The 14680-nt window shown below is 38.0% G+C and overlaps 1 protein-coding gene across 1 annotated transcript in view; it reads left to right on the top strand.

Moving 5' to 3' along the window:
- The first annotated feature begins 2830 nt into the window (after positions 1 to 2830).
- Positions 2831 to 14680, top strand: part of vps33a (VPS33A core subunit of CORVET and HOPS complexes) — a 13107-nt gene continuing 1257 nt past the window's right edge. Inside the window, exons 1-12 of the mRNA XM_083526376.1 lie at positions 2831 to 2988; positions 5181 to 5246; positions 6127 to 6254; positions 6336 to 6522; positions 9017 to 9133; positions 9299 to 9473; positions 9847 to 10040; positions 10162 to 10288; positions 10473 to 10540; positions 11176 to 11313; positions 11405 to 11542; positions 12667 to 12835. Of these exons, the coding sequence (XP_083382502.1) occupies positions 2887 to 2988; positions 5181 to 5246; positions 6127 to 6254; positions 6336 to 6522; positions 9017 to 9133; positions 9299 to 9473; positions 9847 to 10040; positions 10162 to 10288; positions 10473 to 10540; positions 11176 to 11313; positions 11405 to 11542; positions 12667 to 12835 (1609 nt within the window). The 5' untranslated portion in view covers positions 2831 to 2886. The remainder of the gene's footprint in view (positions 2989 to 5180; positions 5247 to 6126; positions 6255 to 6335; positions 6523 to 9016; positions 9134 to 9298; positions 9474 to 9846; positions 10041 to 10161; positions 10289 to 10472; positions 10541 to 11175; positions 11314 to 11404; positions 11543 to 12666; positions 12836 to 14680) is intronic.

Raw genomic sequence — 14680 nt, 5'->3', positions numbered from 1 at the left:
CTGCATAAAGGAGCTGGGGCTAAGACTGAACGCTGGGAAAAGTGTGCTTTTTCCATGGCAGAGAACCACCTTCCTGGGCCAGATTGAGGGCACAGTTGTCTCCTGCTGTCAGAGGAGTGAGAAAAGGCCAGTCACTCATGGTAAAGCAGTTCCAGAGGCTGCTGGATCTCATGGTGGCAGCGTCCAATGTGATTCCACTTGGCCTTCTCCATATGAGACCCCTCCAGTGGTAGCTCTGAGGCAGAGGGTTCTCCCAGAGAGGAAATCCACACCGTACCATCAAGGTCTCGCGGCAAGCCCTGCAATGCAATGCCTTGCAATGCCTTGCATTGTGTGGAAAGAGCCGACGTTCCTGTCCCAGGGCCCCGTCTTGGGGACTCCTTGTCATCGCGTAACACTTACAACGGACGCTTCTTTCACGGGGTGGGGAGCGGTCATGAGCGATCGCTCAACCCAAGGTCTGTGGAGCGGGCCACGTTTTGCATGGCACATAAACTGCCTGGACATGATGGTGGTGTTTTGGGGTTAAAACACTTCCTCCCGGACCTGACGGGCCATGTGTTGGTCCGTACGGACATTACAGCGGTGGTCTAGTATATCAACCATCAGGGGGGACTCCGGTCTCGCCCTTATACAAGCTGCCGTGGGAGATCCTTCTGTGGTCCCAGGGGAAACTCCTCTCACTGAGAGCTGTTCATATCTTGGGACGGTTGAATTGGAGAGCAGACGCCCTCTCGAGACATGGGCCGAGGCTTTGGGAATGGAGACTTCACCCCGAAGTGGTGGCGCAGATATGGCGGAGGTTTTACAGAGCCCAGGTGGATCTGTTTGTGACTCAGGAGACTTCGCACTGTCCAATTTGGTTCTCTCTCTTACCCAGCCCCATTAGGTGCAGGCGTGGCCGAGGCAACATCTTCACGTCTTCCAACTGATCACGCTGCTCTTGGGAGTTCGACCCTTCGACCCTGAAAGTTTACGTGTCCGGTATCCCGGCCTATATTATCCCGCCTGTGGGGCAGTCGAAACACTTCTTTTCACGAAACCTGTGTATGTACCTAAGGTGCCTACAGCTGCCGCCCGACCTGTAGCCCGTTCCCGTTCCTAGCCCCCGACCAGGAGAAGCAGAACTGCCAGTGCTCGCACTGGATACTTATCTACACAGGACGAGTCCATGGAGGAAGTCGGAGCAGCTGTTTGTCTGCTATGGCCCTAACAGGAAGGGATTTCCTGCCAACAAGCAGACTCTCAGCAGGTAAGTAGTGGATGCCATTTTATCGTCTTAGGAGTCTCCCGCTCCACCCGGAGTGTGGCTGCCTCTACGGCTTGGTCCGCTGGAGTCTCACTCCAAAACATCTGCAACGCTTCAGGCTGGTCCACTCCGCTGACCTTTGTCAGATTTTACGATCTTGACCTCAGAGCCACTCCCTGCGGCGCTTACCTTCTCTCTGTGCAGAAGCCAGTGTTGCTACCACTGCACAGCCATTTTGTAGCTCCTGGTCGTTGCGACGTCGCCCACCGATGACGTCACAACTTGCCTATTGGCCAAATTTCACACGTGGTTCAGAGCGCGGACAACGCAGGGGGGTTCCCAAAGCGTTGCGACGCAGCGTCTCGTTCCTTTGTTGAACTAGGGTTACATACGTAACCTAAAAACGTTATCTAGCATGCAAAATTGCACATGTGGGTGAAAATGCACCCTGTTGTTGAGTAAGAGTTCTTTCTGTATTCTTCTTTTTACAGAAGTTTTTTATAAAGCAACTGTAACTTGTGGAGAAAACGTAAGAAAATGGACATTTTAAAATATGAATTTCAATAAATTTGACTATGCATCTAGATGTGAATTGCATCGGCGTCAGTTACTGAGATGCGCATCCCTAATAGTACACCTTTTATACTGTTTATGTACCGTTTTTTGTTTTTAAATACAACATTCTCATTATTTCACATTGTAGTTATTTATAAATTTTTTTTATTATATGAAAAACAAGGTTCATACAAGTATTTTATGACTAGAATCTAGGCCAGCTTTAGCAGTGCATGCACCATTATCAGATTAATTAGGTTAGCTCAGATAAGATGTAAACCTCTCTGCTATATGTTGCTGATGATTTGTCATATGCCAGTTTCTATGATGCCTGTACCATCAGTGTACATTCATGGATATTGCTATCTTATTCATAAACATGGGGTTAAGGACAGATGCACAGAAAACCCAGGGTCACTTATAAAGTAAATATCGATGCTTCTGCTAAAGATGATGTATGTGGGTGGTGCAGTGAAAAAAGATTTTACATTTGCATAAAGCATCCATATTTGATCAAAGTATAAAAAACGTAAAAGGAATTCATTTAAAGTACATTTAGAACAGATCAAAATGTGCGTTTAATCACAAGTTAACTTGTGACAATCATGAGATTAATCGCGATTAAATATTTTAATTTATTGACAGATATTTATATATTTATATATATCTGAGAGAGAGAGAGAGAGAGAGAGAGAGAGAGAGAGAGAGAGAGAGAGAGAGAGAGAGTAAAGGAAAAGCAGCCAACAATCACACAATACTACTGGGAACTCCTCCAGATTCAAACCTTTCATCAAATCTGCTTTGAAAAATAGTAAATATAAAATAAATTCTGGGTTATTAACACCTTTTGTTTAATACATCATTTCATGCGGGTCATGTCTTCAGTATTAATGTACAATGTTACAAATAATCTAAATGAAGAAAAAACAATGAACGAGGTCTCTAAACCTTTGATTGGTGCTGTATTGAAACAAAGAGCAACACTGCCACCTACATGTCACAAAATGCAGTTTGGTGCGCATAGGCGAGCCGTCAAAGCAGAAGCACGTGACGTGGCTGTGTCACATGATTACCGTGTAAACATGGCTTCCCACTTATCTTATGGACGCGTCAATCTCAATATTTTGAGAGAAGCTGCAAGGAAGGAACTGCGCGAGTTTCTGGATAAATGTGCAGGAAGCAAGGTTCGTTTTTCCCTGTGTTTTATTATGTGTGTGTCTGTAGATATTGTACAGAATCAGTGTAATCAGTGGGTCAGTGTCTCTCCGGGCAGTGTTCACTTCCTGTAGTAGATTCAAGAAATGTGAGTGTTTATTCGGCTTATTAACAGTATATAGTGTTTTTCATCATTTAATAAACAGTGTAGGAAAGGGAATGTAGAGCAGAGTCTATGGCTTTTATTCCAGTTCCGCCAATCACTACTATTTTTGCTATTACTGCTAATTCTACTACTTATACCATCATTCAACCACCACTATTATTAGCACTAAAATCAATACTACTACTTGTACCACTACTAAATCACTACTACTTTTAGCACTAAAATCAATACTACTACTTATACCACTACTAAATCACTACTAATATTAGCACTAAAATCAATACTACTACTTATACCACTACTAAATCACTACTAATATTAGCACTAAAATCAATACTACTACTTATACCACTACTAAATCACTACTATTAGCACTAAAATCAATACTACTACTTGTACCACTACTAAATCACTACTACTATTAGCACTAAAATCAATACTACTACTTATACCACTACTAAATCACTACTACTATTAGCACTAAAATCAATACTACTACTTATACCACTACTAAATCACTACTATTATTAGCACTAAAATCAATACTACTACTTATACCATCACTAAATCACTACTATTAGCACTGAAATCAATACTACTACTTATACCATCACTAAATCACTACTATTAGCACTGAAATCAATACTACTACTTATACCACTACTAAATCACTACTACTATTAGCACTAAAATCAATACTACTACTTATACCACTACTAAATCACTACTACTATTAGCACTAAAATCAATACTACTACTTATACCACTACTAAATCACTACTATTATTAGCACTAAAATCAATACTACTACTTATACCATCACTAAATCACTACTATTAGGACTGAAATCAATACTACTACTTATACCACTACTAAATCACTACTAATATTAGCACTAAAATCAATACTACTACTTATACCACTACTAAATCACTACTACTATTAGCACTAAAATCAATACTACTACTTATACCACTACTAAATCACTACTACTATTAGCACTAAAATCAATACTACTACTTATACCACTACTAAATCACTACTAATATTAGCACTAAAATCAATACTACTACTTATACCACTACTAAATCACTACTACTATTAGCACTAAAATCAATACTACTACTTATACCACTACTAAATCACTACTAATATTAGCACTAAAATCAATACTACTACTTATACCACTACTAAATCACTACTATTAGCACTAAAATCAATACTACTACTTATACCACTACTAAATCACTACTAATATTAGCACTAAAATCAATACTACTACTTATACCACTACTAAATCACTACTATTAGCACTAAAATCAATACTATTACTACTACTACTTATACCATCATTCAACCACTACTAATATTAGCACTAAAATCAATACTATTACTTATACCACTACTAAATCACTACTATTAACACTTAAATCAGTACTACTAATACTACATATACCACCACTAAACCAATACCAAAACTACAATTAAAATGACTACTACTACTACTACTACTACTACTTATACCATCACTAAATCACTACTAATATTAGCACTAAAATCTATACTACTACATATACCACTACTAAATCACTACTATTAGCACTAAAATCAATACTACTTATACCCTCTCTAAATCTCTACTATTAGCACTAAAATAAATACTATTACTACTTATACCACCACTAATCTAATACCAATAAAACTTCTTTCGGCTTCTCCCATTAGGGGTCGCCACAGCGGATCATTTGTTTGGTTGAACGATTTGCGATTTGACGTTATGGAGTATATTATGGCAAAACCCAAACACAACCTACATTAACGAATACATTACGTGAAAAATCGTCTAAGTAGGTTAGAATCGTGCCCAATACACTGCATGATTCGGTCGATTTAAAATGCATTTTGAATAACCTTAAGATATGGGGGCAGAAAATGTGTATGTTTATATCATTTCATTATAGTTGATCAGTTTCCTTCAATTCAAATCAGCTATTAAAATATATTAGCAAAAAAATACTCATTTGCTTAATAACAGCAAAACTGTTTTCTCTGTAGGCTATCGTATGGGACGAGAACCTGACTGGACCATTTGGATTAATTGCTCAGTATTCATTATTGAAGGTAAGAAAACGATTATATTTGGCGTATCTTATCCAGAGCGACTTACGGTTACCTCAGTTACTGCATACAATTGAGCGATGGAGGATTTAGGGCCTTGCTCAAGGGCCCTTGAGAGAAAGCAGACTCAATGTCCATTCATTATAATTATATTTATGGCCATAAACTGATTATTATTGGGTATGCGAGAGACTTTGAATCATATTGGTTCCTTAATATTACCTTCATGAGGAAATAATTGTATGTAATAAAATTATAATGATTTGTATGCTGTAAATCATGTAGTTTAGGGTAACAGACTCTCCATAATGCAGAGAATCCAAATGTTTAGCCGTTTTCTTTAAGCCTTTTCTTTGCAGAAACTTTGAAGATTTGACGCTTCTGGGCCCAGGGCTTTAATTTGATGTGTCTGATCGTCAAATCATACTTGAGTTAAAGTAAAGATACCTTACTGGTAGCTTGTTGAAGCTGGGATTCGAACCCATAACCTTCGCTTATCGGAGTTTGTGAGTGAATGGAATATTTTTCTATTTATTTATTTATTATTTTTTTTATTATTTTTTATTTTTATTTATTTTACCTCAGGACATGCAAGAAAGTCTAGTCAGTCTAATATCTTTTAGCAAGAAGATACTCTGTTTCTGGTCGCATTCATGTTTCAAGCACTGGGGTCTTACATTCAGATGTTTAAAGGCTAAAGGTCCAGTTCATCCTCAGCTCCTTGGTTGAAGTAATTCTGATCATGAAGTGTCATTGGCATGAACATTGATGTTTTCTGTCCTCCTAATGGGGTGTGGGGGAGTCAGACCCAAGCGAGTCTATGGAGAGAAAACATCATCGTGGTGGTCGTCCAGGTCCAGGATTTTCTTTTTTTTTTTTCCAGGAACATGAAGTGGAAAAGATGTTTACGCTCAAAGCAGGGCGCGTGCCGCCGGCCGATGTCAAGAACATTATCTTCTTCGTGCGTCCAAAGCTGGAGTTGATGGACATCGTCGCGGAGAATGTAATGAGGTTAGTCTTTCTCTTTCTGGTTCGATGGCTTGCTCGTTGATCCAATGCAAACTCCTTTACACACGTGTGCCTGCAATACAGCGAGGACAAGCTACAGCCACAACGCGAGTTCCACATCCTGTTCGTCCCCCGGCGCAGTCTGCTCTGTGAGCAGCGGCTGAAGGAGCAAGGCGTCCTCAACTCCTTTACCAATATAGACGAGTACATCCTGGATCTCATCCCCTACGACGGAGACCTGCTCTCTATGGAGTCCGAAAGTGCGTTCAGGGTAAGTCGAGGAGTCTGGGCCTAGTTTGCCCAATTGGCTGTGCCAATTACAATAGACAAGTCTATGAAACACAAGCTCTCACAAGCTCTTCCATGGTGGACGTACCATAAAATATGATTCCAGGAAAGTAAGTGTCCCTTTAAACTATCAATTGGGTAAATGTACAAAAATATTCGGCTATAAATGTACTTGAGTATCCAAAGTAATATGATTTATTAAGGCTATAATGTTCCTATTATCATTTTTATTACAAGACGTTTTGCTTAATCGACCCAGTTTATATGAAAAGACTCATAATTAGAATGATATTAATGACTCAAACACTGATTGAAATCTTTTCAAATTATCATGAGCCCAAAACCTAAAAAGAAAGTGCATTCGAGGCCACGGGTGATTTCGAGTCAGAAGTTTCAACCATCATTTATTCCTCTTTAAATGTTCTGCTGTTGAACTGACGCTGAACTCATTGTACCACCAAGCGCCAATCAAAACAAGTTCAAAACGACACTCGCTCGACCCTGATTGGTGGACCAGCTACGTTTTTATCCGCGCCGGAATAAAAAAGGTAGCAAAATGTAGTTGAGTAAAAAGTGAGCTATTTTACTCTGAAATATATTGAAGTTTAAGTCTCCCCAAATGGAGATACTTCAGTAAAGTACAGATGCGTAGAAAAGGTACTTGAGTGCAGTAACGAATTACATTTGTTTCATTCTTGTTTTTCCAAAAAAACTCCTACCTTCCCATTTACATTTATGGTATTTAGCAAATGCTGTTCTCCAGATTGACTTACAAAAGTGCTCTATTAGTAAATAAATCAACACAGGTTGTCTTCTAGGTTGCAGACTTATGATACCATTAAAAACACTGTGGAAGCAGAGAAGGGGGGGTTGCAGCAGGGGGACTGGATAGGGGCAGGGGAGGGTAGCTGATCAAATCTGTTAAAGAATAGATTCATTCACCCATATCTGGTCACCGTCAGCCTGAGACCTGGGCTCCTTATGACCAGTGATGGTTTTGAGCCTCTTCCACACACCGCTGATGTTGTTCTGCTGCAGCTGATCAATCAGTAATAAGTGCGGTAGTTTTTTGCATTATTTTTATGTATAAATATGCATCGATATGATTTCAAATGTAGTTAAGTACAATATATTTACTTTCCACCTCTCCTTATTCGTACCTTCATAAGGTAATAATTGTATGTTATAATTGTAAATCATGTAGTTTAGGGTGACAGAATCCCCCATAAAAAAGAAAATCCATACATTTAGCAGATGTTGGCGCTTTTTAGTTTTACTTGTGTGATCATCAAAGGTGTAACGTGTACCCGAAGATCATATTCGAGTGAAAGTATTGAAACCCTACTGCAAAACTGATTCCAATACAAGTCACCAATTTCAGTATGACTTGAGTAAAAGTCTTTGAGTATCTGATTTGAACAGTATTTGAGTATTCGACTTGTGTTGAACGCAAAATCCAAAAACAGCAGATTTTTTATTTTTTCCCTCAAATACAAATCAGATTGTACACATGAACACTGCATTAACCATCAACACAACATCCTCGTCAACACGCCAGAATGAAACAAAGATCAAACAAGTCGGGTAAAAAAAAAAAACACATTGTAAAGCATAACCATGTCAAGTAGAAAAACCTACTGTTCAGTGGATGAATAGAATTGAGGTAATTGTCGATCAAGTAAAACCAAATATTCTGCTGACTGCGCAATTCGATGCACCCTTTCGGTCTCAGAGGGGGGCGGGATTTAAGTTTTATAGAAGAAAATGTCACTTTTATTAAATTCTTTAATATTGTTTTTATTGAACTATCATTTTTATAGGTCCCCTGGTGGTCTAGTGGTTAGGATGCGACCGCTGCGGCCCAGGTTCGATCCTCGGTCAGGGAACCAACCCCAGTCACTCTTAGTGCCGGTCCCAAGCCGGGATAAATGGGAAGGGTTGCGTTAGGAAGGGCATCCAGCGTAAAAACATGTGCCAAATCAAACATGTGGATGATCCGCTGTGGCGACCCCTAATGGGAGAAGCTGAAAGAAAGTTTAATTGAACTATTATTTTTATTTCTATTTTCCACTTTAACGAAAGCCGGTTGAAAAAGGTGCAGTCTGTAACGCTCAGTTGAAATATAGTGGCGTTAAACAGTACGTCGGTTGAATCGTATATGTAGTTGGAAAAAAGTTGAATTATCACTTTGCTAAGCAGTAAAGCTAGAACGTAGCTAGGAATTCACTAGTAACGAAGTACAGTTGCGTTCATCCACATGCTTTACGCCACTGATGATCGTTGGCGACTGCAAGGGTTCGCATTCAGGCAGATCGTTATCTCTACGAACATGCGCTCCTGAAGCTTCAGTAATGCTAAAACGCTTAATGCAGGAAATACTTCCACTATTATGGTATTTTAACAGGTTTAAGTTTAGATAACAGCGTTATCGATTTGAAGTTCATCTCGTTGACCATGTTCGTTTTTGTTTTTTGCAGGAGTGTTGTCTTGAGAATGACCAGACGAGTCTGTATCACACTGCTAAAGGTTTGATGACCCTGCAGGCACTCTATGGTACCATCCCTCAGATCTTTGGCAAAGGAGAATGTGCCAGGGTGGGTCGCTCATCCCAGTGTGTGTGCCCTTTAGATCTGTTCAGATGTCTGTTTATATCAGTGATACAGTTTATCACATTTTTAATACATTTCAGGAGACTGCTGAATGCGTTTGGAGCCGTTTCCAACAATCCGATCCACATTTTCTTTTCTTTTTCCCTGTAGCACGTAGCCAACATGATGCTGCGAATGAAAAGGGAGTTCGCCGGCAGTCAGAATCAAATCCTGCCCGTGTTCGACACGCTTTTGTTATTGGACCGGAATGTGGACCTGCTCACGCCGTTAGCGACACAGCTCACGTACGAAGGGCTCATCGATGAGATCTACGACATCACGAATGGTACATCGTGGTCTAAATATATTATAGAAATAATATTCATCCATTAGAAGTGAAAAATATGACATGACGGTTTTCCCAATGGATTTTCCCATCTTTTCAGCCTTTCCCTATTTGGACTGGATTAGTTTCGATCAATTTAAACTGGGTGTGTCCAGAATCTTGCCCAGTCGAATCGTCTGTGCATTCGGGATCACCCCTTAGTTAAAAAGATTCTTTTCACTTTCTCTAAAATGGCCAGTAAAAATAATAAACTAATGTAACTTCTTTCAGGTCAGAATTGACCTGAATTGGGGTGTCATGGTCATGTGACCTACTACCGATCAAACGCAACATGCGTGAGCGCTTATAAAGAAGACTGGCATTGTTTCTACAGGTCACGTGAAGCTTCCGCCAGAAAAGTTTGCCCAGAAGAAGGCGGGAGAAGGAGGTAAAGATCTGCCCTCCGATCCCAAGAAGCTGCAACTCAACTCAGCCGAAGAGCTGTACGCCGAGATCCGTGACAAGAACTTCAACGCTGTCGGAGCGGCACTCAGCAAGAAGGCCAAGATCATCTCCGCCGCGTTCGAGGTTTGTCTCATTCCCTTCCACATACAGCATGTGTCTGATTTATTTAACCTTTTCCCCCTATAAGTATTGATTATATTATTGTGTACACCTTTTTATTGTCTGCTGGATTTGTCTGTTTTAGGAGCGTCACAACGCAAAGACCGTGGGAGAGATCAAACAGTTCGTATCCCAGCTGCCCCACATGCAGGCTGCTCGCACCTCGCTGGCCAATCACACGTCTATTGCGGAGCTCATCAAAGACATCACCAGTGTGTTCAAACTTTTTTACTATTATTTTTGTTGTTGTTGTTGTTTATTTAATCAAAGAAGGAACTTTGAAAGTGTTCAGTGACAGAGACACTTTTCAAAGAAATTCATTTTTAACTATAAATAAATAAATAAATGCATGATGCATGCTTTATTAAAACCATTCAAATCTGTTCCCCATTTCAGCCTCCGAAGTCTTTTTTGACAGCTTGACGGTGGAACAAGAGTTTATGACCGGCGTGGATACAGACAAGGTACACAAGTATACAAGTAGGGTTGCAAAAGGAGCGGAAATATTGTCCGGTACTTTTCCGGGAAATTTCCATGGGAACGTCATTTGGGGAATTTGGAAAAAATTCCAATCTAAGTTGGAAACTTACAAGAAATTCGGGAAATTAATCACAAAACACTATGAAAATTGATAGAAACTGTATTATGTACAAACATAAATAAAAAATTGAGTTTGGTCAAACTAAAACAAAAATAGTAGACATATTTTTCAACATGCAGGATTTAAGAAATGATGTGTGTTATGGGGGGATGCACGGTGCATGTTGGGGGCGTGGCCTCAGTGGCACTGCAGTAAGTGTGATTGATGAATGCTCACACAAAATCGCATTCAATCTGGTTTTAACCAAATTATCCTGTGAGATTTTTTCCTTTTCAACTACATTTAAGTTCCCTGCTACAGGCCAACCTGTAATGTCGTAAATTCCCTGTTTATTCTCGTTAATTCCAGTTGAAAATTTCCAGTCTTGAAGTTTTTACAACCCTATATACAATTTATACATCATTTTATCACGTTTGCAAAACAGTCCTCTAATGCGTCTCGAAACACAAGTAATCAGCGTCTTTTTTATTTATTTATTTATTTATTTTCCCTGTCCAGATTAACACTTACATAGAGGACTGCATAGCACAGAAGGATCCGCTGCTCAAGATCCTCCGGCTGCTCTGCATGCAGTCTGTCTGCAATAATGGCCTGAAGCAGAAAGTTCTTGATTTCTACAAGAGAGAGATCCTGCAGGTACAACCTACGTTTTTCTACAGTATGACTCTTATTATGAGTGTGCAGTATTAGATTTATGATCTTGGTATTCAAATCGTTGTGCGTGCAGACGTATGGATATGAGCACATTCTTACCCTCAACAACTTGGAGAAGGTCGGTTTACTCAAGCCGCAGACCACCACAAGGAACAACTATCCCACCATCCGGAAAACGCTTAAGCTCTGGATGGAGGACGCAAACGAACAGGTTTGTGAGAGCTGAGAGGTTGAAATCCATATACAAGTGCTAACTTACTGGTTAAGGCATTGGAGGTTGTGAGTTCAAATCCCGGCCACACTAAACTGGGCCCCTGAGCAAGGCCCTTAACCCTGTATCTTCTCAGTTGTATGAATGAAATGAATGTAAGTTGCTCTGTATAAGATCGTCTGCCAAATGCCATAGGTCCCCTTTTAAAGAATGGTACGTCCCTAGTCCATAGTGTTAGTTGATACACAGATTTAATATCTTCCACTAGGGGTGCAATGGTACACACAATTCACGGTATGGTTCAATTTCGTTTATTACTATTGTTAAGATTTGTGAGCAGTTTACGTTTTTTTTTTTAATATATATATAAACATCTTGAAATTGCTCTGTTTAAATAAAAAATAAAATGTATACAAAATAAATAGAAAAGATCAAATCAATGCAAAAGTTTTTTTTATTATATCGATTAAATCGAGTAATCATTTAAATTGGTACAAATGAATTAAAATTGATTAAATGGAAAGAATTGTATTAAATAGTTTACATTGGTTAGACCTTATTTGGGTAATACAGATGTGTGTGTATAAGTGTGTGTTTCCAGGTACATATATAATTTTTTTAAGATATGTTCTACTTGACTGTTCTACTTATTTCAGCATAGTTTTAACAAACGCCTGTATTTTAGAAGCACACAACAGTTTTTATGTGTTCAGTTATTCATTTATTAATAAACGAATTCATTGCTTCCATCCTTCATTCACATCCTTGATATGTAGAATATTTTTAGGATTTTCTCCTTTTAAGAGAAAATTCTTGACGCTATACGTAAAACTCAAAGGAATCCATATCGCCAGACTGTCGTAAAAAACATCGGCGATTTTTTGGAGAAGTGAAAAGTGAGGAGCCCTGGGGTGCCTTCAGAGATTCACTTTATCCTGAAGGTGTTCATTAGGGTTGCTAGTTCAAAACGCACCCTAACATATGCTACAGTTTTTTGCCTTAATTTTTTTGGTAACAGCCTCAGGAGGAACCATAAATACCTGAGATTCAGGTGTCTCAGTATTTTTGTCCAAGTCACTCTATTTGATTTTCATTGATGATATGTACTGTATGTATCCCATCAGAATCCCAACGACATCTCGTATGTGTACAGCGGTTACGCTCCTCTTAGCGTGAGACTCACGCAGGTTCTGGCTCGGCCGGGCTGGAGGAGCATCGAGGAAGTGTTGAAAATGCTGCCTGGGCCACACTTCGAGGAGAGGCAGCAGCTTCCACCTGGTCTCCATAAGAAACGTAAGTAGATGCTAAAGAATATTATTATTATTATTATTATTTTTTAACCAAATTAGGTTCATATGACTGCATGAACGAGTAGAAACCCCTAATAGAAAGCCATTAAATGTAGTTGTAATGAAGTAATTCTGGAGCAGGAGGATCAAGGAATTCTCAGGAGGTATTAATGAAGGAGCAAAACACACACACATAAACAAGGGAGCAGTATTTTATAACGCCAATTATAGAGACTGATTCATCAGATTTGGCGATTAATCGGTACCGATAATTGATTGCTGGTTCTATCGGCAGAAAAACATACCGATAGTTTTTCCGGGTTGCGTTATATAGTACGGGAGCGGCTGAATCGTTAACTTAATATTTATTAATGTAATTATACATTCATATATATTTAATTTACCACATTTTCATGATTTAGTACTGTTTTTTGTTTGTTTGTCTTTTTGTGTTCTATGTACTATTTTACATTGATTGTAATGTTTGTGTTTTTTTTGTTTTGTTTTTTTTAACCAGTATAAAAAAATGTTTTTAACTATTGCTTGATTAATCAGTTATCGGGAAGTACGTTTAAACCTATCTATCGGTATAGAGAAATCAGTCGACAGCGCTGGTTCTAGCCAATTTTTCTTGGTGGGCTGGTACTAATAATAGATGGGCAATCAGTGGTAGTGGCCCCAACACCTAATCCAGTTCTCCTGATAACAAATGTTTACAAAATTACAAAAAATGTCAATCAATGAAAACTGAACAGTGATAATAAAAACAACATTTTACTTTAAACTTATTGGCTTTGATTAGTTCTCAAATATTTTATTTTATTTTCAAACTTCAGTACAAAATCAGAATTGTGTGTGTATATATATATATATATATATATATATATATATATATATATATATATATATATATATATATATAAATAAAAATTGCACTTCTATGGAACTTTACTTTCAACCAAACAGAGTATCAGAACATTTAAATAACCACTTAATTTTTAAAACTTCAAATTTTTACTTACATTTTTTAAATAATAATAATCTTTCTCTATTTAGTTTAGTGCTTTTGTTTTAAGCCAATCAATCAATCAATCGGGGCAGTAGTTTCCGGGACAGAGGTTTTTATTGAAATTTTTTCCTTGCGCGATTTTTTTATTTAATTTATTTATTTAACTTTTTTTTTTTTTTTACTCTGTAACCGATATGGTTTAAGATGTAGTTAAATAGAATAAAAAAAATAAACATACTTGAGTAAAAGTAAAATTACAGATTTAAAAAACTACTTAAAAATTAGAAGTACAGGAAATAAAATTACTACTTTTACATGAAGTAATTTGTTACTTTCCATCTCTGTACTTCATATATAACTTAATATGTATATTTTATTTGACTTATTTTTTGGTTTAAAGTCTTTTTATTGATATTTTACATTTCATTACATTATTATTATGAACGATTTCAACAAAAAAAGGAGCAAAACATTCAACACAGCTGAATTCCCCACCCCCCTGCACCATTATTATACATTGTAATGCACACTCTATACTGTATTAGCATTTTATGCATAAGGCACAATGCAAAAAAAAATAAAAAGAGGGAAAAAAATAACAGCAAGGTCAAACAGCATAAATTACATTTTGAAACAACATGAGATGGCTGACCATTAAGGTCGAAATGAGTATTTTTTTGTATTATTGCCTCAACAGAATTCTATAGTTAAGCCGAATATTGCAAGAATAGAAAAAGCATTAATAGATAAATACAGAACTATTTTATTTTATCTTAATCTTTGCTTGCATTTTACTTTGAGCAACTGCAACCCGACAATTCGACCAATAAAAGATTCTGA

The sequence above is a fragment of the Silurus aristotelis genome (genome assembly GCF_946808225.1).
Source record: "Silurus aristotelis genome assembly, chromosome: 23".
Lineage (NCBI taxonomy): Eukaryota > Metazoa > Chordata > Actinopteri > Siluriformes > Siluridae > Silurus > Silurus aristotelis.
The sequence above is the reverse complement of the archived record's forward strand: the minus strand, read 5'-3'. Positions and strand labels throughout refer to the sequence as shown.